General features: G+C 49.2%; 1 protein-coding gene across 4 annotated transcripts; it reads left to right on the plus strand.

Annotated features, from left to right (window-relative positions):
• The first annotated feature begins 2,428 nt into the window (after positions 1 to 2,428).
• Positions 2,429 to 19,349, plus strand: AVIL (advillin). 4 transcript variants are annotated; one of them, XM_081249979.1, is made up of 19 exons: positions 2,429 to 3,554; positions 4,923 to 4,997; positions 5,698 to 5,894; positions 7,308 to 7,416; positions 7,509 to 7,619; positions 7,873 to 8,075; positions 8,530 to 8,608; positions 8,737 to 8,835; positions 9,526 to 9,679; positions 9,782 to 9,882; positions 10,365 to 10,502; positions 10,607 to 10,765; positions 11,552 to 11,731; positions 13,541 to 13,686; positions 13,797 to 13,941; positions 15,412 to 15,600; positions 16,227 to 16,295; positions 17,209 to 17,325; positions 18,761 to 19,349. In XM_081249979.1, exons 1-19 carry the CDS (start codon positions 3,489 to 3,491, stop codon positions 18,872 to 18,874), a joined length of 2,451 nt encoding a protein of 816 aa, XP_081106105.1. In that variant the 5' UTR covers positions 2,429 to 3,488; the 3' UTR covers positions 18,875 to 19,349. The 4 variants fall into 4 exon arrangements, with proteins under 4 accessions (XP_081106105.1, XP_081106103.1, XP_081106104.1 ...); XM_081249977.1 differs by having other exon boundaries at positions 9,526 to 9,882; XM_081249978.1 differs by lacking the exon at positions 2,429 to 3,554 and having other exon boundaries at positions 4,859 to 4,997; positions 9,526 to 9,882; positions 10,625 to 10,765.
• The last annotated feature ends 612 nt before the right edge of the window (positions 19,350 to 19,961 follow it).

The raw sequence follows: 19,961 nt of genomic DNA on the forward strand, positions 1-19,961 counted from the left end.
TCTTCCCTGGCCCCCATGTGGAATCAACCGCATTGCCATCCAGGTGCTTAATAAGCATATGCTTGGTGTCCTGTTGACTTCTGGGGAGGAACCAGAAGCCCCAAGGGATTTAGAGTCTTCCTTCTGTGCCCCTTACTGATTTCCCCAAACTAGGAGCCTTGAAACTCAGAGCCCAGCGTGGTTCTTGGCACATAGTAGGCACTCAGATATTGACTGGACTGATCTGTGACCCCAAAGGAGACCCCAAGGGGCAAAACAGAATGACCTAATAACTCACTCCAGGCCCTTCTCCCAGACTTCCCCTCTGAGAAATGCCCAGGAGCTTCTTGGGAGGCGCTTGCCAGCCTGGACATCCTAGGCACTCGGAGGGCAGGGGGCAGCCCCAGCCCCTGCTTCCTGTCATCAGTGTAATGCATTCATATCTACAATCTGGCAAATTTCATATCCTCCCACCCTCTTTCCTGCATTATTGATGGGCTGTGCACTTTTAAAAAATCAATTAGATCAGGGCGGGGAGCTGGAGTTAAAAGAAGCCTTTAAAAGTCTGCTCTTGTTTTTGCTGTTTCGAATAGGAACAGATACAGCTTTCTCTCTGGTTTGAATAAGTCAAGCCCAGGGCTAGGTTGGCTGTGATTGGCCAGGACTAGGAAAATGCTGTTAGGATGCAAACGCAAGCAAATATAACCCAGTGTATGCGCAGCCATTACTAAGGTAAGGCAGCAGGACCTGGAACCTCCAGCATTGGGTGGTTCCTCAACAGTGCTTACCCGCCAGAAAACTGGGAAGACTGCTGAGAGAGAAGGCAAGGTAAGTTCTATTTGGTTTATGGATGCACGTCAATAGAGCAATTTTACTTGAACTAGAAAGAAACGAAAGAGGAGATTAAAATTTCCTTGGCTTTGTGTTCTCGGATGAGGCTCTTAAAGGGTTGAACCAGGAGTTATTTTTTGTTTTGTTTTGTTTTGCAGTATGCGGGCTTCTCACTGTTGTGGCCTCTCCTGTTGTGGAGCGCAGGCTCAGCGGCCATGGCTCACGGGCCCAGCCGCTCCGTGGCATGTGGGATCCTCCCGGACAGGGGCATGAACCCGTGTCCCCTGCATCGGCAGGCGGACTCTCAACCACTGCGCCACCAGGGAAGCCCTGAACCAGGCGTTTGTGACCGGTTTTGCAAACTTCCTGCTGAGAAGTCGAGGTGCTTTTTAGAGACCACTAAACATAGGGCACACTTTCAAAAGCTTGGAAAGATTCACCCATCTCAAAGAAATGGTATGGGGCAAGGCAGAAATTTAAACCAGCTTCCTCTGCTTGGGGTCCGTTCCTAGGAGTATTGGTAAGAATTAAGGGCCACCAGCTTTTAAGCTGGGATTTCAAAACCGCACCCCGCCCAGCGGTTTGTACAGTGGTCTCAAAGGGTGCTGAGTTGATAAATTAGGACTTGAGGAGGAGGGAGGGGGAGAGACTGAGCTTTGGGGGACTTTGCTCAGTCCCCCAATCACGTTTTCTGGGTGTTCCAGTATGGCAAAGTCCCTGCTTTGAGCATGTCCTCTCCTGCATTTCAGGGACCCTGGCCCAGTGAGCATTTTGATTGCCAAGTCCCTGCTGGAAAATGGGACTGCTTTTGGCCTCTGGATTCACAGTTCTAATTAGTGCCAGCTGGTTTGACTTTTACCAGGTTTACTCTTACCTCTCTCCAAGGAATGAATTCCTTGTCCCCTTCCCCTAGTTGGGTCACAGCATTTGCCTTTAATGACTGAAATCTAGGGTCTGAAGAAAACCTGAACAAATATTTCCTGGCAATTCTAAGCAGCACAGGGTGGGGCAGTGCCAATTATCAAATTAAATCCTTAAACACTGGCAGCTCCGCATCACTGCTCTGCTTTAGTCCTGCTGTAGCAGTAGACAAAGAGAGTTTTTTGTTTGTCTTTTGTTTTGTTTTTTTGCCAACGTCCATACTAGATAATGGCACATACTCTCCAAACCTGGGTTCATCCACCAAGGCTTAAGAAAAGAATGGCCAGACATGCTCCTCTTAACAAGCACAATATGCCTCCAAATAGCAAAATCCCAGATAGTCCTTTCTGGGTGGGGTTGTTTTTTCTTTATTTTTCTTTTTCTTTGTCCTATGTAACTTCGTCAAGCCCTTCCTTTTTCCTTTGCCTCTTGAGAGCATTCATCAGTGATGTGTATCAATCAGATTGCAAGCCCCTTGAGAGCAAGAACCAGGCAGGAGGGACTTCCCTGGTGGTGCAGTGGTTGAGAGTCCGCCTGCTGATGCAGGGGACACGGGTTTGTGCCCGGGTCCGGGAAGATCCCACATGCCACGGAGCGGCTGGGCCCGTGAGCCATGGCCGCTGAGCCTGCGCGTCCGGAGCCTGTGCTCCACAACGGGAGAGGCCACAACAGTGAGGCCCGAGTATGGCAAAAAAAAAAAAAAAAAAAAAAAAAAAAAAAGAACCAGGCAGGAATTTTCATTATTTAAAGCCTGTGTGGCCATGGACATGTGGAGGTGCTTAATAACCCTAGACACATTTCGAACAGAGATGGTACACAATCCACACTTCTCTTTACTTCTTCCTCCCTCTCCCCACCCTGTCTGGGGGCAGCCACAGCACCACTGTCTGGGTCTGTGTGGGAGGGGGCGGGGGGGGGAGGATCTGCCCACAGGCCACGCCCACCTGCCCCTGCTGGCACCCTGAACTCTTTGTCCCAGGCCCAGCCCTGCCATTTTACTTTCCCTCTTCTGTGAGGCGCAGGGAATATATTAGTCATGTGACAAAAGCAGAATGGGTTGTCTGAATTTTAGGATAGTTTACTTTAAAAAGTCTGGGAAGTAAAAGCTCAAATTGTTGACTGTGGAGAGGACCTGGCAAGCAGGGAGTCTGGGAGAGTTAGAGGGATTGGGAATGAAAGAAGGAAACCCAGTTTGGAAATACTTATTCCAACATAAGCCTTTTTTCAATCCCATGTGCCACTGAATTTAGGTATGTTAGGAAGGGCTGCATCACAGAAACTAGAAAAGAGCACAGATTTGAAGATCAGATATGGATTTCATTCTAGTGATACTGAGTAAATTATTTAACCTCTCTGAACCTCAATTTTCCCACAATGTAAGACAAAGAAAATATACTCAGTTTATGAGAATTAAATGAGAGAACATAAAGTCAACCAACACAGGGCTTAGCATATTTGTCACCCCTTCAGTAAATAATCATGGCTGTGTTATCAGAGCTCTTAACAAGGAGAGTGGCAAGTGGGAAGCAGAATTTCCGGTGGGGATCCCTGGGCCAGCCAGCCTTACGACATGAACTTGGACAAGTCATTGTCCGCATCTCTGTGAGACAGTGCAGGGATGCACCACAAGGACATGGCAGGATGGCTGACAAGAGATTGGGAAGTGACTTAGGAGGAAAGCTGGCTGGATGACTGCTGTGAGAGGCGTCATCTCCGTGCTTGCTCTGTGATGTTTCAGTCCCAGGAAGACACGTGCCATGTCTCTGAGCAGTGCCTTTCAGGCTGTGGGCAACGACCCTGGGATCATCACCTGGAGAATAGAGGTGAGCTGGGCTGGATGGGGGCAGAAGACTGGTCTGCTGAAGGCCCTCCACACGCCTCGGTCTCCTGTCTGTGGTTCAACAACAGTGAGAGGCAGCTCCAAAGGGCACGTTTTCCGATGCTTGACCCCTCCTGGGTGCTCAGAGCAGGCGGGTGACGGGTGGAGGAAATGTTCTTGGCCTTGGAGAGCAGGGCTCCAAGCGAAAATAGGCTTGCCTTTTATCTAACCATCTGCACTTCTAGTAAATGTCCTGGAGAGATGGGTGGGGCCCAGGCCCACCCACGAAGCCCGAGACACCCGGCTGCTTCTGTCAGAACAACGGAACCTGTCTTCCACGGGGCACTCTGGCTCCTGCAAGGTGGCAAGAAGATTTGGCAGATACAGCACAGATCGGTGCCCTGCTCATCCCTTCCCCCACTCGGGGCTTGAGCCCCTCTGGCTGACCTCGAGCTCTAGCGGTCTATAGTTGGGAACCGCCCTGGCCTGGCAGCCTCACCCCACCTCCCTGCTCTGAGCCCAGTGAGTGGCTCTGCTGCAGAAAACCCAGAGGTGATGCCCCACCTCACCATCCTCCACTACGAGGGGAGTCACAGCCCCCTAGCAAGCAGCTCAGAGCTTGTGAGAGCCCAGGTCACTCCCACTGTTTTAAGGCTCCAGGTTTCTTTAAAAACTAATAGGTACTAAAAGAGTTACGCAAATTGTGGGATATTTAACATTTTTACATTTAACACACATTTTACATAGAATACACTCAAACATGACTGCAGGTCTACCTACTTGGAGATAGTGATGAAAGTCCACATCTGAGGCCATGGGAATGGCTCTCCTGGGACAAGCCAGACATGCAGGTAACAGGTGCATCAGGGCTCCAACCCAGACTCCAAATACAGAGCCCTCGGCAGGGAGCCTGCACACAGCCGGCATTCCCCACCCCCAGAGCCTCACAGAATCCTGGCTCCCCATTCTGTCAGAACTTGGCCAGCTCTGGGTGGTCAGAGTCAGCGCTGGAGGCACTCTGGTGCAGCGGCTCAGAGATGCGCTTTTACCTGAGGGCTTACACCCAACTCTGCAAATGACTGAGGCGGCGCACAGGCTCTTCACAGTGTAGCAAGATGAGGCTGGGCAGGCGGTGCGAGGAGGATGGGGTGAGGACAGGCACCTGGATCCAGACCCAGGGCCGGGCAGGTGGAGTTCAGCAGAAGCCAGAGGGATGGCCGCGCTAATCCTGTGGCTGGCCACCACGCCCCGTGGGGACATCTCCCCACTCTCCCCTGCCGCCTGTGTCAAATGACGGCGTGCAGGGGGAGGCCTGGGGGGGTCGGGGGAGGAGGGAGAGAATGCAGCCTATACACACCCCTTGTCCTTCCAGAAAATGGAGCTGGTGCCGGTGCCCCTGAATGCCCACGGTACCTTCTATGAGGGGGACTGCTACATCATCCTCTCGGTGAGCACCATGCCCCCCCATTCCCATGAGCTGCTCCCTTGAGAGCCAGCTCTGGGGCCCCACTGGGAGATCTGCCCGTGAGGTTAATCTGGTATCCATCTTGATTCTTCCTCGCTGTTACATAGAACAGGCCTCCAGTTTGATTATCAAAGGGTTTCTTAGGCCAGGGTTTTAAATTTTGCATCAGAGGGTGTGGGTGTGGCCCTCAGTCTGAACCTCAGCGAGTAGCCTACAGCAGCACTTCTCCCTCCGGGACCCAGACCCCAGATTACAGTGCTGTGAAGGAAGGCCAGGTGGATACAAGGCCATCTCTGGCCTCAAAGTACTCATCTAGCGGAGGAAACAGTCTCCCACGTGGACAGTACTGACAGAGCCATGCAGATGGACAGCAGCACTGTGCCAGATGTGCAAGTGCAGGGGTGCGAAAGAGCAGCAAGAAAAGCCTGCAGTCCAACCCGGAAAAGATTCCCATTGGTCTCTGTTTATTTTGATAACAATAAGCTGTCAACATTCCCCAAATGTGGAGAGGGATTTGGGCTGCCAGGGTCTGCACCCGGGCCACTGCAGGGAGGGAGAGGCCCCAGGCCTGCCAAGGGCAGGACACAAGTCACCGTAGGCCACGTTCTTCCCACGCCAGAAGGGCCAGCAGCGAAGGGGAGGCAAGCTGGCCCCTGACCTGATCTCTCTGACTACATCCCAGACCCGGAGAGTGGGCAGCATCCTCTCCCAGGACATCCACTTCTGGATTGGGAAGGACTCCTCGCAGGATGAGAAGACCTGCGCAGCCATCTACACTACGCAGCTGGACGACTACCTGGGGGGCGGCCCCGTGCAGCACCGGGAAGTCCAGTGCCACGAGTCCGACACCTTCCGCGGCTACTTCAAGCAGGGCATCATGTGAGTAGCTATGCACAGAGCAAGGACATAACCGCAGTTTACCAAAGAGGAAACCAAAAGGGCCAAAATGTATATGAAGAAAGTCATCAGAGAAATGCAAATCCAAACAAAGCCATCATTTCCACCTACTAGAGCAGCATAAATCAGAGAGCTGAGAGGCGCCAAGTGTCGTCGAAGCTCTGGGGAGACAGGTGCCCTGCTGGTGCAAGTGAGAACTGGCCAGCATTCCGGAGAGTAGTCTGCTGTCACTGGGGCAGATCTCACCCCCAGCGTGTGACCCAAAGGAGCGCTCACGTTCCCAGGTCCACAAGGGCACATGAACCAGAACGTTCACATTAGTGGTGGCGGGAAGCTGCAGGCAATGTGGACAGGAAAAACACCCCGCGACACAGCGGAGTACAATGCCACAGCTGGAAACAGATTAGAGGCACATCTGACATGTGGACAGACCTTAAAAACACGGGGCTTAGGGAGCACAGGTAGAAACAGGCTTGAAATATAGAACAGAATGCCAATTTCTGTTTTTAAAAAAATACATAAACTCAAAACAACAGGCTACGTTTTACCAGAATGAAAATAAAAAGACAGATGTTAAACTGTTAGAATGGATGCCTATGGCGGGGAGAGAAAGGGGGGGTAGGGTATGCAAATTAAAGGGAACACAAAAATACTTACTACAAGAGAGGGGTCTCATAAAGGCCAATGGTGAAAACCTTCCACGAACTGAGGAGCTTGATTACCTCAAAACTTTGCACTTGAGATTGAAAAGAAAAAGGAATTCCAATGAGCTTGAGAGTTCTGAGGCTGGTCCAAGGCCAGCTTCTTACAGGTCAGCAGTCCCCACTGAGGACCTACTGGGCACAGAGCCCCACGCTGAGTCACCAGGGAACCCTCTGCTCCCCGTGGCTCTCTGCATGCCCTTCACGTGTGGGATGCCTGGGGGAGGCTGGGCTGGGGTGAGGGCCAGGGGCGGGAGAGCGGATTCCCGGAGTGAGATGGTTTTTAAGGCCACGGTGTCATGAATGTTTCTGCTACCGCCTGACTCGTGCCCCTCTCCCCATCACACGTGACATTCACCCAGTTTCTAGAACGAAACAAAACAAGTTCTTCTGTGCTCTGGGGACTTCATCAGTGATGCACCCTCTGTCTGGAGAACCAGTCCTCTGGTGGTTGGTTCCTACTCTTAATATCCCAGCTCAAATGTCGTCCTTCGGAGAAGACTGCCCTGAACACGCTGTCTAAAAGCCCACCGCTGAGTGCACCTCTGTGGCAGTGGTGACCAGCATCTATGTTTACCTGGCTCATTTACTGTCATCACCCGTGTGGGGAGAGGTTGCATCTGTGTGATCCACAACTGTCTTCCCAGTACCTAGCACATAGCAGGTGCTCAATAAATAACGGATGTTCCCTCAGCTACAAGAAGGGGGGTGTGGCCTCCGAGATGAAGCACGTAGAGACCAATGCCTACGACGTGAAGCGGCTGCTGCACGTGAAGGGGAAGAGAAACATCAGGGCCACCGAGGTAAGTCCTGCCCCTTGTCTGTCCCAGGCCCAGGGCCTCTCCACCTAGTACCTAAGAACTCCTCCTACATAATGTCTACCTCTCCCCTGCAGGTGGAAATGAGCTGGGACAGCTTTAACCGAGGTGATGTCTTCCTGCTGGACCTTGGGAAGGTCATCATCCAGTGGAATGGCCCAGAGAGCAGCAGCAGGGAGCGTCTGAAGGTGTGGCCTGTTCTGTTGCTCCCCCCCCCATCCCCCGGGGCCTCACGGGCTTGCACTCCCTCAGCTGCCCTTTCCTTCTTCTTTCCTCGCTGGCTCTTTCCTGCCCTTCAAGCCAGACCCCTGCCTTTGAGCAGCATCTGTTTCAGAGACAGGCCACGTGTGCGAGCCTGCGACTCAGCATCAGGGTAACTCCTGTGTCTGGGATCCAGGCTGCTCCTCCGGGAGCTGAGCACTTCCTCGGGCTTCTTTACAGGCTATGCTCCTGGCAAAGCATATTCGGGACAGGGAGCGAGGGGGCCGTGCTGAAATAGGGGTGATCGAGGGAGACAAGGAGGCGGCCAGTCCAGAGCTGATGAAGGTCCTTCAGGACACCCTCGGCCGGCACTCCATTATCAAGCCTGCGGTCCCCGATGAGATCACAGATCAGCAACAGAAATCAAATATCATGCTGTATCAGTGAGTAGCTAAGCCTAGCTGCTGGCTGGAAGCTGGGGTAGGTGTTCCCCCAGAAAACCAGCACTTCTGCTTCGCTCCTCGTTTGGGGTGCAGGTGACTGGCTTTCTTTCAGTCTTTTTCAAATGCAGCTTCTATAAGGAGCTCGGTGTTCCCTGAGCAGCTACCATCTGTTCTTGTTAGCAACTCTTCCTGGTCTCTGGGGGAGGCCATTCCTTTGCTCAGATCTATATGTGCCTAGGGATGTGGACAGGATAACGTTGAGGAGAGAGATGCACAAAAGTCTCCTCCACAGAACAGAGTCCATCACATTCCTGTCTGCATTCAAGCCATGCCTGTTCCAAGAAGTTGAACTCTACCCAGAAACTTCACTCTAAGACAAAGCCATGAAATATCAGATTGACTACACGATGCTTTGTAGAAGAGAAGGTACAGCCTAACCTCTCCCCTTCTCTAGTGTCTCAGACTCAGCTGGGCAGCTGGTGGTCACAGATGTAGCAACGAGGCCTCTGGTCCAGGGCTTACTGAACCATGATGTAAGTAGAGCTTGGGTGGGCTTGGCTTGGGGTAGCCAGACCTGGCTTCAGAGGCAGACCCTAGGGAAAGGCCTTCCTCATGGTCTTGGGCAGGAGTAACCACTTTTATCCCTGACCGTCTGCTTCAGGACTGCTACATCCTGGACCAAAGTGGAACCAAGATCTATGTGTGGAAAGGAAGAGGAGCCACAAAGGTTGAGAAACAGATGGCCATGTCTAAAGCTCTGGTAGGAGCTATGGATGTGCAATATTGTCCAAAAAATTCTGTCCATAACACATCAGATGTGCTCAGCGAGCCACATTAGGCACCAGAGCATAGAACATCGCAGTTACATACATAACTTCAAAGTCAGACAGACAAACTGGGGTCAAATCCAGGTTTAATGCCATCTCCTGGGGTTGTTGTGAGGATTAAGTAACATTTATAGAGCACTCAGAACAATACCTCGCACACACACCTGCTCAGTAAAAAGGTGGCTGTTATTATTGAAGGAGATACCACATATCAAGGTCAAGGGCCCTGTCCTCAAGGAGCTTATGACATTGTGCAGACCCACGCAGATGAACCAGGCAGGATGCACGTACAAAGCAAAAAAGGGGCAAATGAAGGTGATACAAAGTCAGTAGAGTACAGGAGTGCTGAAGGAACACAGAACAGAGGATCTTACCAAAAAAAAAAAAAAAAATCAGTAATAATCTGACAGGCCAATGAAGAGATGTCAAAATGTTCCACTCAGTCCTTTCCTTGAGGCAGGTAACTTGGTCCCTAGACAGAAGTGAGTTAGAATTTGACTCTGACTCCCAGAAGGGAACAGTCCTACCAACTGGCTTCACAGGGGTGAATCACCAGCCAAGTCAAGAGCTCAGTGCACTCCTGGACTGACCTGTCCTTCGGGGGGGTGGGGGGGCACCTGCAGAACTTCATCAAGATGAAGGGCTACCCCAGCAGTACCAACGTGGAGACCGTCAGTGATGGTGCCGAGTCAGCCATGTTCAAGCAGCTGTTCCAGAAGTGGTCAGTGAAGGAACAGACCGTGGGTCTGGGGAAAACGTTCAGCGTTGGTAAAATCGGTAAGATTGCCCCCAGATCGTGTTTTCACTGCCGGGACTCTTTAGAAAGGCAGGCACAGCTGCTTTTTGCTCACTTGGCTTCTCCCAACCTCTTCCGTGCAGCTAACGTTTTCCAGGATAAATTTGATGCGACTCTGCTGCACACCAAACCAGAGGTGGCAGCCCAGGAAAGAATGGTCGACGACGGCAACGGCAATGTTGAGGTAAGCCCAGTGACCCACATCCCAGGGCAGGCGGCAGCACTGGCCCTCCAGGCTGCTCTGCTGTACAGAAGGGACACGTGATTCCGTGTCTGCTTTGCTTTCCTTTCCACCTCTGGCACCTCAGGACTATTCAAAGGGATGTCTGAGTCTGCAGGGTTTTCCCACAATTCTTCACAGAAGTGAAAGGTAGATACTCCAGTGTGCTATGAAGAACTCACCTGGCAGACATATTCAAATCATCTCTGAGCCATGATGGGGATGCATCTGACCAGGGACAATCCAGTTCTTGGGATTCAAATCATGCAAATGTGGATAAGCCCTCACCACTGGAAAGAAGCACCAGAGGGGGAAGGTGTACTTTGAATGGATGTTAGTGCCTCACCCACCTGGATTCTCTGCTAAGCATGGCCCAGTTCCCTCCAGGTAGCTGTTTCTTCACAGGACTCCCATCTCTGGGGAACTGTGTCTCCTTCTATGCCTAGGTCTGGAGAATTGAAAACCTGGAGCTGGTCCCCGTGGAGCATCAGTGGTATGGCTTCTTTTATGGGGGAGACTGCTATCTGGTTCTCTATACGTACGAGATGCACGGGAAGCCACACTACATCTTGTACATCTGGCAGGTAGGCCTGGGGCAGCCTCTCAGCTTTGGATCCTGGCGCCTCCTCCGGCCACTGAGCTAGGGCCGGGGGTAGCAGGGACCCATCGCACCCGCTCACCACTACAGGGCCGCCACGCCTCACAGGATGAGCTGGCAGCCTCAGCATACCAGGCGGTGGAGGTGGACCGGCAGTTGGATGGGGCCCCTGTGCAGGTTCGGGTTGCCATGGGGAAGGAGCCACGCCACTTCCTGGCCATCTTCAAAGGAAAACTGGTTATCTTTGAGGTGAGAGCCCTCAGATAAAATTACACCATAAGCAGAATGCTCAGAACCAGCAGGTCAGCAGGAGACTACAGTAGAGGAGAGGAGGGGTAGAGAGCAGGGCTTGGGGAAGACGCAGACAAGAAGGGGGTGAATCTCTCTAAGACACTGAAGTGAATCCCGACGGCCTAGGGTTTCAAGTCCAAACCACTGCCTAATTCACGTTCAAGGTCTTTTATAATCTGACCCATATTACCTGTGCAGGCGCATCACCCTCAGCTCCCTAGCCTACACACTCCACTCCTGTCAGGTGTCCTCATTAGACCTCACACGTGCCATGTCATTTACCTGTCCACCTCCCCCAGATAATGTGCCCCTTCAGATTCAAGTTCCATTTCTTCCATGAAGCCCTGGCTGAAGCACTACCAGGAATGTATAATGTCACATGTTTGATATACACACGTCTGTGGTCAAGTCCTAGTCTTGTCATTTATTAGCCAAGTTTCTAAGCCTGTCTCCCCATCTGCACTGTGGGATAATAATACCTACTTCGCAAAGTTATTATGAGGATCTATAAAAAGATGTAGATAAGGCACCAGCAAAGAGCCTGGCATATAACCAAGGTCTCATAATGAAAGCTAATACTATTGGTACCATAACTCCAGCTCACCTCAGCCTCTCTCAGTTAGCCTAGACACTCCTTGAGGGCAAAGACGGTGTCAAACACATCCACGTTCTCCACAATGCTAGCCCAGTGCCTGGCGCACACGGTGCACCTTCGTTCCAGACTCTGCTTTTCTCTCTCTCTAGGGTGGGACTTCCAGGAAGGGAAATGCCGAGCCCGATCCTCCAGTAAGGCTCTTCCAGATTCAAGGAAATGAAATATCTAACACCAAAGCGGTGGAGGTTCCAGCCTTCACCTCCTCTCTAAACTCCAATGATGTCTTTCTGCTGCGGACCCAGGCAGAGCGCTACCTGTGGTATGGCAAGGTAGGATGGCTGGCCCAGTGGTCACACCAGCCCCTCAGAGCCCAGCCCTGCACCAACCCTCCTGTCAGCAAGGCAAAGGAACTGAAGAGTAGGCTGGAGCAGTCCTCAAAAAAAGGAACCTTTTCCTAAAGGATCTTCAGAGGGACTGACAATGTTCCCCACAATTAGGCCTCCAATTAGAAACTCACGAACACACTGCTTACATCCAGGAGACCCTCCAGAAACCTCTAAACACATGGAGGCTGGATGCAGGCTGGATAAGTCAATCTTTCCACACCAGTTTGGTGGACTGTAACAGGACGGCCATGAACACTGAACAAAAACACTAAAAATGTGATTTTTGTCAATTTAGATTGCATCTGCATTAAAAAGCACTAAAATTATTTTGCAAAAGAGAATTGAACAGGAAAAGATGCTCAACATCATTAGTCATTAGGGAAATGCAAATGAAAACCCCAATGAGATACCACTACACACCTATTAGAATGACCGAAAAAAAAAAAAGATAATATCAAGTGCTGGTGAGGATGCAAAGCAATAGGAATTCTCACACACTGCTGGTGGGAATGCAAATATGGCCTTTGGAGAACAAACTGACAGTTTCTTATAAAACATACACTTACCGTATGGCCCAGCAACCCCATTCCCGGGTATGTACCCATGCGAAATAAAAAACTATCTTCAGGGCTTCCCTGGTGGCGCAGTGGTTGAGAATCTGCCTGCTAATGCAGGGGACACGGGTTCGAGCCCTGGTCTGGCAGGATCCCACATGCCGCGGAGCAACTAGGCCCGTGAGCCACAACTACTGAGCCTGCGCGTCTGGAGCCTGTGCTCCGCAACAAGAGAGGCCGCGATAGTGAGAGGCCCGCGCACCGCGATGAAGAGTGGCCCTCGCTTGCCACAACTAGAGAAAGCCCCCGCACAGAAACGAAGACCCAATACAGCAAAAATAAATAAATTAATTAATAATCTCCTACACCCAACATCTTAAAAAAAAAAAACTATCTTCACACAAAAACCTGTACACAAATGTTTATAGCACCTTTATTTGTAATCACCAAAAACTGGAAGCAAACCAACTGGAGGATGGATAAACAAACAGCGGTGCATCCATACAATGGGATACTACTCAGCTATGGAAAGAAACAAGCTGTTGATACCCACAACTGCAGGGATGAATCTCAAGTGCATTATGCTAAGTGCACAGTGCACTAGCACAAAGGCTACAGAGTGTATGATTCCATTTATGACATGCTGGAAAAGGCAAAACTATCACGACGGAGAACAGATCAGTGGTTGCCAGAGGTTAAGGATTCAGGGAGGGTTTGACTACAAAGGGGTAGGTAGCCCGAGGGAATTTTTTGCAGTGGTGAGACGACTGTTCTGTTTTTGTTGTTGTGGTGGTAGCATGATTCTATGCATTCGTCAGGAGTCATAGAACTCTACGGCAAAAAGAGTGAATTTTCCTGTATATAATTTTTAAAATAAACTTAAATTTTCTCTTAAAAAATAGTCAAAAGCAGGTGCTAAAATTCCAACTGAAAGCAAAACAAAGGTGACTTGTCAATATCCACTGTGGGTTTCAGAGTTTAGTCTTGTCCTTTGCCACCACTGTTTTCCTCCGTGCCCCCGCCCCTTGCCCCCTGCCCTTCCCAGCACCAGAACAAACCTATCTATCTCCCCGTCCTGAGGTACTGTGGCTTGGTAGATGATCCTGGCTGCACTGAGCTCTTAGTCTCAGCCACTTTTTTCCCACATCAACGTGCCTGTGTGCAGCTAACATCTGTGTTCTCCCCACCCCACTCTCAGGGGTCTAGTGGGAATGAGCGGGCAATGGCTAAGGAGCTGGCCGGGCTTCTCTGTGATGGCACCGAGAACACAGTGGCTGAGGGCCAGGAGCCAGCTGAGTTCTGGGACCTGCTGGGAGGAAAAACTCACTATGCCAATGACAAAAGGTACAGGACCACAGCATCCCCTCCTCTTGGCTCCCCCTGCCTACCAGACTTGTGAACTGCACATGATTTCTAAACAGCTCAGTTCCTCTACTAAACGGACTGTATTGCAGACTACAGCAGGAAATCCTAGATGTCCAGTCCCGTCTCTTTGAATGTTCCAATAAGACCGGCCGGTTCATTGTCACTGAGATCACAGACTTCACCCAGGATGACCTGAACCCAGATGACGTGATGCTCCTGGATACCTGGGACCAGGTAAGACAGCCAGAGAGCTTGGAACAAATGACAAAGATCCTCAAGCTTTAGGCTATTTTTTGTGTAGTACCTCTCCCCAACCCCCCAGATAAAGCCAGGGTAGCCCTGGACCATCCCCAAGTCAATCAAACATTTGTCAGTGGTGACCAAAGGAAGAACCTGCTTTTTGCCAGGGCTGGAGAGAATAGAATGTTGTTTAAAACTCAACACCCTGGGAATTTTCCCACTTTGCTTCAGGAAAATCACGCCATCCTATCATCATGCACTCCATTCTCTCAGGACCAAGGGCAGCAGGCTCCACACCCAGGGATATGGGCCTTTTAGGGAACAAAGGGATACGAAAGCTTATCTTCAAGGCAACCCCTCTGCCACATCCCATTTTCTTCAATTCGGCTCAGCAAACATACTCAACACCCTGTCCGTTCTAATCACTGTGCTGGGTGTGGTGTCGCCAAGGCCAAGGGCCTCATCCTTCTCCTCAGAGTTTACAGGCTGAGGCGGGGTGGAGGAGACCAGACATAGAAACATCATTTTAGTATGAAGGAGGTATGTATGAGGTGCCATGGGAGCACAAATAAGGGGCACTCAACACAGTTTAGGGGCTCAGTGAAGACTTTCTGGAGGAGATGGCTCCCAGACTCAAAGGATAAACAGGCATTAATCAGGTAAAGAGGGCATTCAGGCAAAGGAAAACCAAGGCATGAATAGTCTAGTATACAGGGAACTACAAATAGTATCATCAGAGCACAAGACAGTGTTAAAGAGCACCCTAGAGGTGGAGCTCAAGAAGTAGGGGTGGGCCTTACCTACCATGTCAAGAAGTTTGAAATTCATCGGGAAAGCTACTGAAATTTAAGCAGGCGAGTGACATGGTCAGACTGTGCTTTAGATAGATCACTCTGGTGAGTGTTGGAGAGGAGGGATGGCTTGTGAGGAAAAAGAAGACTGTATGTTGGGAGACCAATCAGCAGACTACTGTCCTAGTCCAGTAAGAGCAGCTGCTGGCCCACACAGGAGCTGTGGAGTAGAGACAGAGGGATGGTGACAGACTGGACAAACGCATAGGAGGTAAATTAGCTAAGTCCTGGTGTTATGGCAGGTATTTAGGATGACTCCCAGGTTATTGCCTTGGGTGACTGAATGGACACCATTCACCAAGAATGGAGACACAGATACAAGTTTAGAAAAGAGCTACATTTGGGGGGTGTTATACTTGACGTGCTTGGAGTCAGCCAAGAGGAGGTGTTTTGCAAGAAGCTGGATCCAGGAAGCTAAAGTTCAGAGAGAGAGAGTTCAGGACTGGAGATGTAGATTGGGGAGATACATAAATCAAAATGAATCTGAGAAGCTTTACTCTGATGAGGCTGTGAACTGCTGACAGGGAAAGACAGGGCAGCACGTATGATCTAGTATTGATACTTAGCCCTTGGTATGAGCTCAATAACAAATACTCAATCTCTACCACAACAGGTGTTCTTGTGGATTGGGGCTGAGGCCAACGCCACGGAGAAGGAGAGCGCTCTTGCTACCGCCCAGGAGTACCTGCACACTCACCCCAGCGGCCGAGACACCGGCACACCAATCCTGATCATTAAACAGGGGTTCGAGCCTCCCATATTCACAGGCTGGTTCTTGGCCTGGGACCCTCACATTTGGAGCGTAAGAACAGAGAGGACCGGGAAGATGTTCTTACTGCCAGGGCGCTCGGTGCTAAGAGCTCGGTGGGATGGCGGGGTACTCAAGGGCTGAGTAAACCCAGGACCGCATCTCCGCCACTCCCTCTCCCCTCCCCGCTTTTTACTTTCCTTCTCTTTCGCGCCCACCAGGGCACTAAGTCCAGTTAGAGAATTCACAGCTTGCCTCAGGAACAAGCAGTGTGTGAAAAAGTAATAAAGTTTATAAAGTATATCCACACACATTACTTTTTGAGCTCTACATCCTGATAGCTAGGGAACACTGTTTCCTGTGTTAAGAGATGAGGAACCTCAGAGAAGTTATTTGTCTGAAGTCACAATTAACCAGTGGGAAGAAGCCAGGTTTACTGACTCCTAGTCAACTGCTTTTAGTATGGAGCATTGAGGGGCCACCAGCAAAGAATGCAGACCATGTTTAAGTACCTTCCAACCCTGCATAGACCCAGAAGGGGGGATTTTCATTTCTGCTTATCCCTGAAATGTCTTCTGTCCCTTGGCTTTTTTGCTTCTCTCGAGGGTACAGACCAGGCCTGACATGTCCCTCCCCTGTAAGCAGCATCTCATGCTGTATTTTCTATTTCTTCTTTTCAGGCAGGGAAATCATATGAACAGTTAAAAGAAGAGCTGGGAGACGCTGCTGCTATCACGAGAATCACTGCTGTGAGTTTCTTGGAGGAGCTATTCACAGGCAACCAGAGCCAGAGAGAAACAGCAAATGCTACAGATGCAACATGGCCAAAACCCTATCATGGCCTTCTTAGTATCACTCTGGTGGTCTATTTTGATATGAAGATTGTTTTAATCGGTAGAAATGCAGGTCTCAGAGCCAAGTTCCTTATTTTACTGCCTTCCAGAATTTAGAACAGACTTGCTGTTTAAAAAAACAATGAAAACAAAACCAAATTTTATTATTCAACTCTCTCTGTCATTCAGGACAGATTAAACTTACTGTTAGTATTTTTCAGAAATAATAAGCTTCTAACCCAAATGATAATGTTTATCAGTTTCTGACAGGGGCTTCCACAGAAACTCAGGCCATTACCCCTATTTTAATGGCCAAAAGAAGTGGAGCTTCTGGCCAGGAATCCAACAGCTCTTTAACATCAGGACAAGTACATGGCACCACTGTCTGAACCATCTGGCAGTTTTGTCCTTTATGCTGTACAAACTCAAGATTTCAAAGCTAATGGCAATGTAGCATCTTTAAAAAATATTTAAAAGAAGTATGACTTGAATTTGAAGGCTGGAAATGTAGAGCCCAAGTAAAAGTACCAATAGAAGGAATGTGATCACAGTATTTAAATGATGTTTAAGCAAAACATCTACGCCAAACTGGCTATACAGGATTTACCTTAGACTTATTGAATCACCTTCCCAAGAAGGACCCTAAAATCTGAATATTTTAGATTCCCAGATGATTCTGACATGCAGCCAGTTTTGGGGACCACTGTTCTAAAGGATGATTATAAAGTATGAAGTGGTAAAACCCAAAATGTAAATATTATAAACACAGAACTTCAACTGCACAGACCTGAAGAGTCTTATCCAGTGTCTACATTCTTATCTTCCCTAGGATATGAGGGACACAACCCTCTCCCTAAATTCTGAGCCAAAATATTACCCCGTAGAAGTTCTGTTGAAAAATCAGAGTCAGGAGTTGCCTGAGGACGTGAACCCTGCCAAAAAGGAGGTGAGTGCCTGCATGTGGTGTAAGTGGAGCTCTCCATGAGTAAAGCACCTTCTCAGTATACAGCCTAGGACAGATCTGGAACACTGTAAGCACTCAATAGACATCTGAATCACCCAGGAGCTCAAGCCAAAAACCCAGGGCTCCTTCTTGCTTCTTTTTTCTCACCTCCCACATCAATCCAACAGCTAGCTTCCATTCACTGCTCTCCATCTCTCTGCTGCCAGTATGGTCCAGCCATCATGGACCACTGCCATAGGCTCCCAACTGGTTTCCACCCCTGCCCTACAATCTGTTCCCCACATAACAACCAATGGGCTTCTACAACAGATGATACTTTTCTATTTAAAACACCTTGAATGGCTTCCCACTGCACTTAGAATCCAAAGTTCTTCTGACGGCCTCCAAGGCCCCAAACAATCTGGCCCCTGCCCACCTCTGATTTCATCTCACAGACCACTACTCTCTTCACGTACCGCCCTTCAGCCAGTGGCTGTTTTTTCTGTCCCTCGAACATGAGCCTTTAATTACTCCTGCCTGAAAACATTTTTCTCCCAGATCATGAGACAACCAGCTCCTCCTCACTATTTAGGTCTCAGCTGCAATGCCACCTCCCCAGGAAGGCCTCCCCTGACCACCCCGACACTGCCTCCCTCACCGCCTATAGTCCCTTTATACTGGGTCACCGTCTATCTGCCCCACTCCAGTGATACCCTCAAGAGCAAGGACCTTGTCTGTTTTGTTCACGCCTACATTCTCAGCTTTTCAGCATCTAGGATGGTGCCCAGCAGATCACAGGCACACCTTAAGTTTCAGCTGATTGAATTAACAGTCATGTTGAATGAACTAATTTATTTCCCCCTTGAAGGGGAAGGGCCTCTGGATTTTCCACAGTGTCTTATCTAACCAACTCTTAAGTATCTGGGCTGCAACTTTCTTGAAAACAGAGACCATATCTTAATAATTTTACTTGGACAGAAAATATTCATTAATCATTAATAAATAAATGTTAAGAGAATTTTATGCTCTCACTAAGGTCCACCTGATCTTGCATTTGAAAATATCTGGATAAAAAATGGCAGATAAGGGCAGAAAGCAAGGAAAACCATCGATTTAGTTCTCCATTCAGCCAAAGCCTAATGTTCAGAACTTGTACATAATATATAACCCATTTCTTGTCCTTCTGGCAAGACACTGGTGCCAGGTGGGACTGTGAGCGAATCCAGCCAGGGCTTTCAGAGGCCAAGGTGGGACTCCACAAGCCAAAGAACTCCCCAATGAATAATTTAAGTCTATTAAAAACTTTCTGAAGAATTCATTCTACTTCCCCTTTCAAGGAACTACCTGGGACTCTCTCTTGGCCCCATTTCCCCGACCCCGTTAGCACTGACAGGCGCTAGGTCTTCCTTCTAACTAGAAACTTTGTCTTCTCTCTTAGAATTACCTCTCTGAACAGGACTTTGTTTCTGTGTTTGGCATCACAAGAGGGCAATTTGCTGCTCTGCCTGGCTGGAAACAGCTCCAGATGAAGAAAGAAAAGGGGCTTTTCTGAGGCAAGAAGGCATCTGCCTACTGCAAGACCCCAGAAGAAAGCAGATAGTGCCAGTACCAGGAAATAATTTCTCTACTAATTTCTGCCTAACATCCAGCTACTTAATGTTGATACAGTAGGCTCTGCAAATCACAGCATGTTCTCCATTCTTCTCACCCCTGCATTCCTTGTTATATACCTAAAATGTTAGCTGTTAGCTACCCACTTTTTAATTTTTGTGGCCTCAGCAGAAAGCACGAAAACTGCAGGAATCTGGAGAAGTCAAAAGTAAGAGAACAAAAAAACTAAGTTTAAAGTGTTTAATATTGGGGCAAGGGCCTAAGTTTGTTTTAAATCTTAAGATCGGCATTTCCTATTTAACCCACAAGTCATTGAACTTATTCACATATACACCCTGAAGTCAAAATCTAAATGCTCAGAACTGTATGTGCCAGAGACTTTAAATTTTTCAAATAAAGATACCTGTAAGAGCAAATGGGAGTTCTTTTCAGTATTTTGGGTCTGCCCATTATGGTAACTATTTTGTTCTACTGGGAGAAATGTCCCAGTACTGGGCAAGTAAAGAGGCACTGCTGAGTGAGCTCTCTGGATAACTGGAATCCCTGTTGACCTAAGAATGCCAAAATCTGCCTTACAGCTGTCCAGGAAACCTCAGTCCCCACCCATCCCCACCCCACTATCCAGAGGAGAAACAGGGCCATGTGTTATTAATTTCAGTAATGAGGCCAGAATCAGTGTGTATACCACTGCAGAGAGCCTTCAAAGCACGCTACGGACATCAACAAATGAACCACATTTTCCAGACAACTCCAAGTTTGAGTCAACAATTCCAAAGAATCCATGTGGCACAAGTAATGTAACTGGGGAAGTTCTAGGATGGAAGCATAGTCCAAAGCGTCACAAAGCGAAACCGAACAAGAGAGTTCTATGTCACAGGAGTAGGATGGAACAAGGTAGACATTCTAGGGACACCGTAACACACCTGCATTGAAGGGAGCAGCAGCACAGTTGGCGAGGCCCGTTCGCCCAGACACTGTCAGTCACTCCAGTGAGACCCACCTGTTGTTTTCTAAAACCTGTCACAAGT

The sequence above is a fragment of the Mesoplodon bidens genome (assembly GCF_964165515.1).
Source record: "Mesoplodon bidens genome assembly, chromosome: 11".
Classification (NCBI taxonomy): Eukaryota; Metazoa; Chordata; class Mammalia; order Artiodactyla; family Ziphiidae; genus Mesoplodon; species Mesoplodon bidens.

What these genes read in the sequence shown, in the direction of transcription:
- AVIL (XM_081249977.1), top strand. Translation starts at nt 3,489, where the DNA reads ATGTCTCTGAGCAGTGCCTTTCAGGCTGTGGGCAACGACCCTGGGATC. An exon ending in TACTTCAAGCAGGGCATCAT is followed by an intron (nt 5,895 to 7,307) that starts GTGAGTAGCTAT and finishes ATGTTCCCTCAG; the next exon opens with CTACAAGAAGGGGGGTGTGG. An exon ending in GCAGCAGGGAGCGTCTGAAG is followed by an intron (nt 7,620 to 7,872) that starts GTGTGGCCTGTT and finishes GCTTCTTTACAG; the next exon opens with GCTATGCTCCTGGCAAAGCA.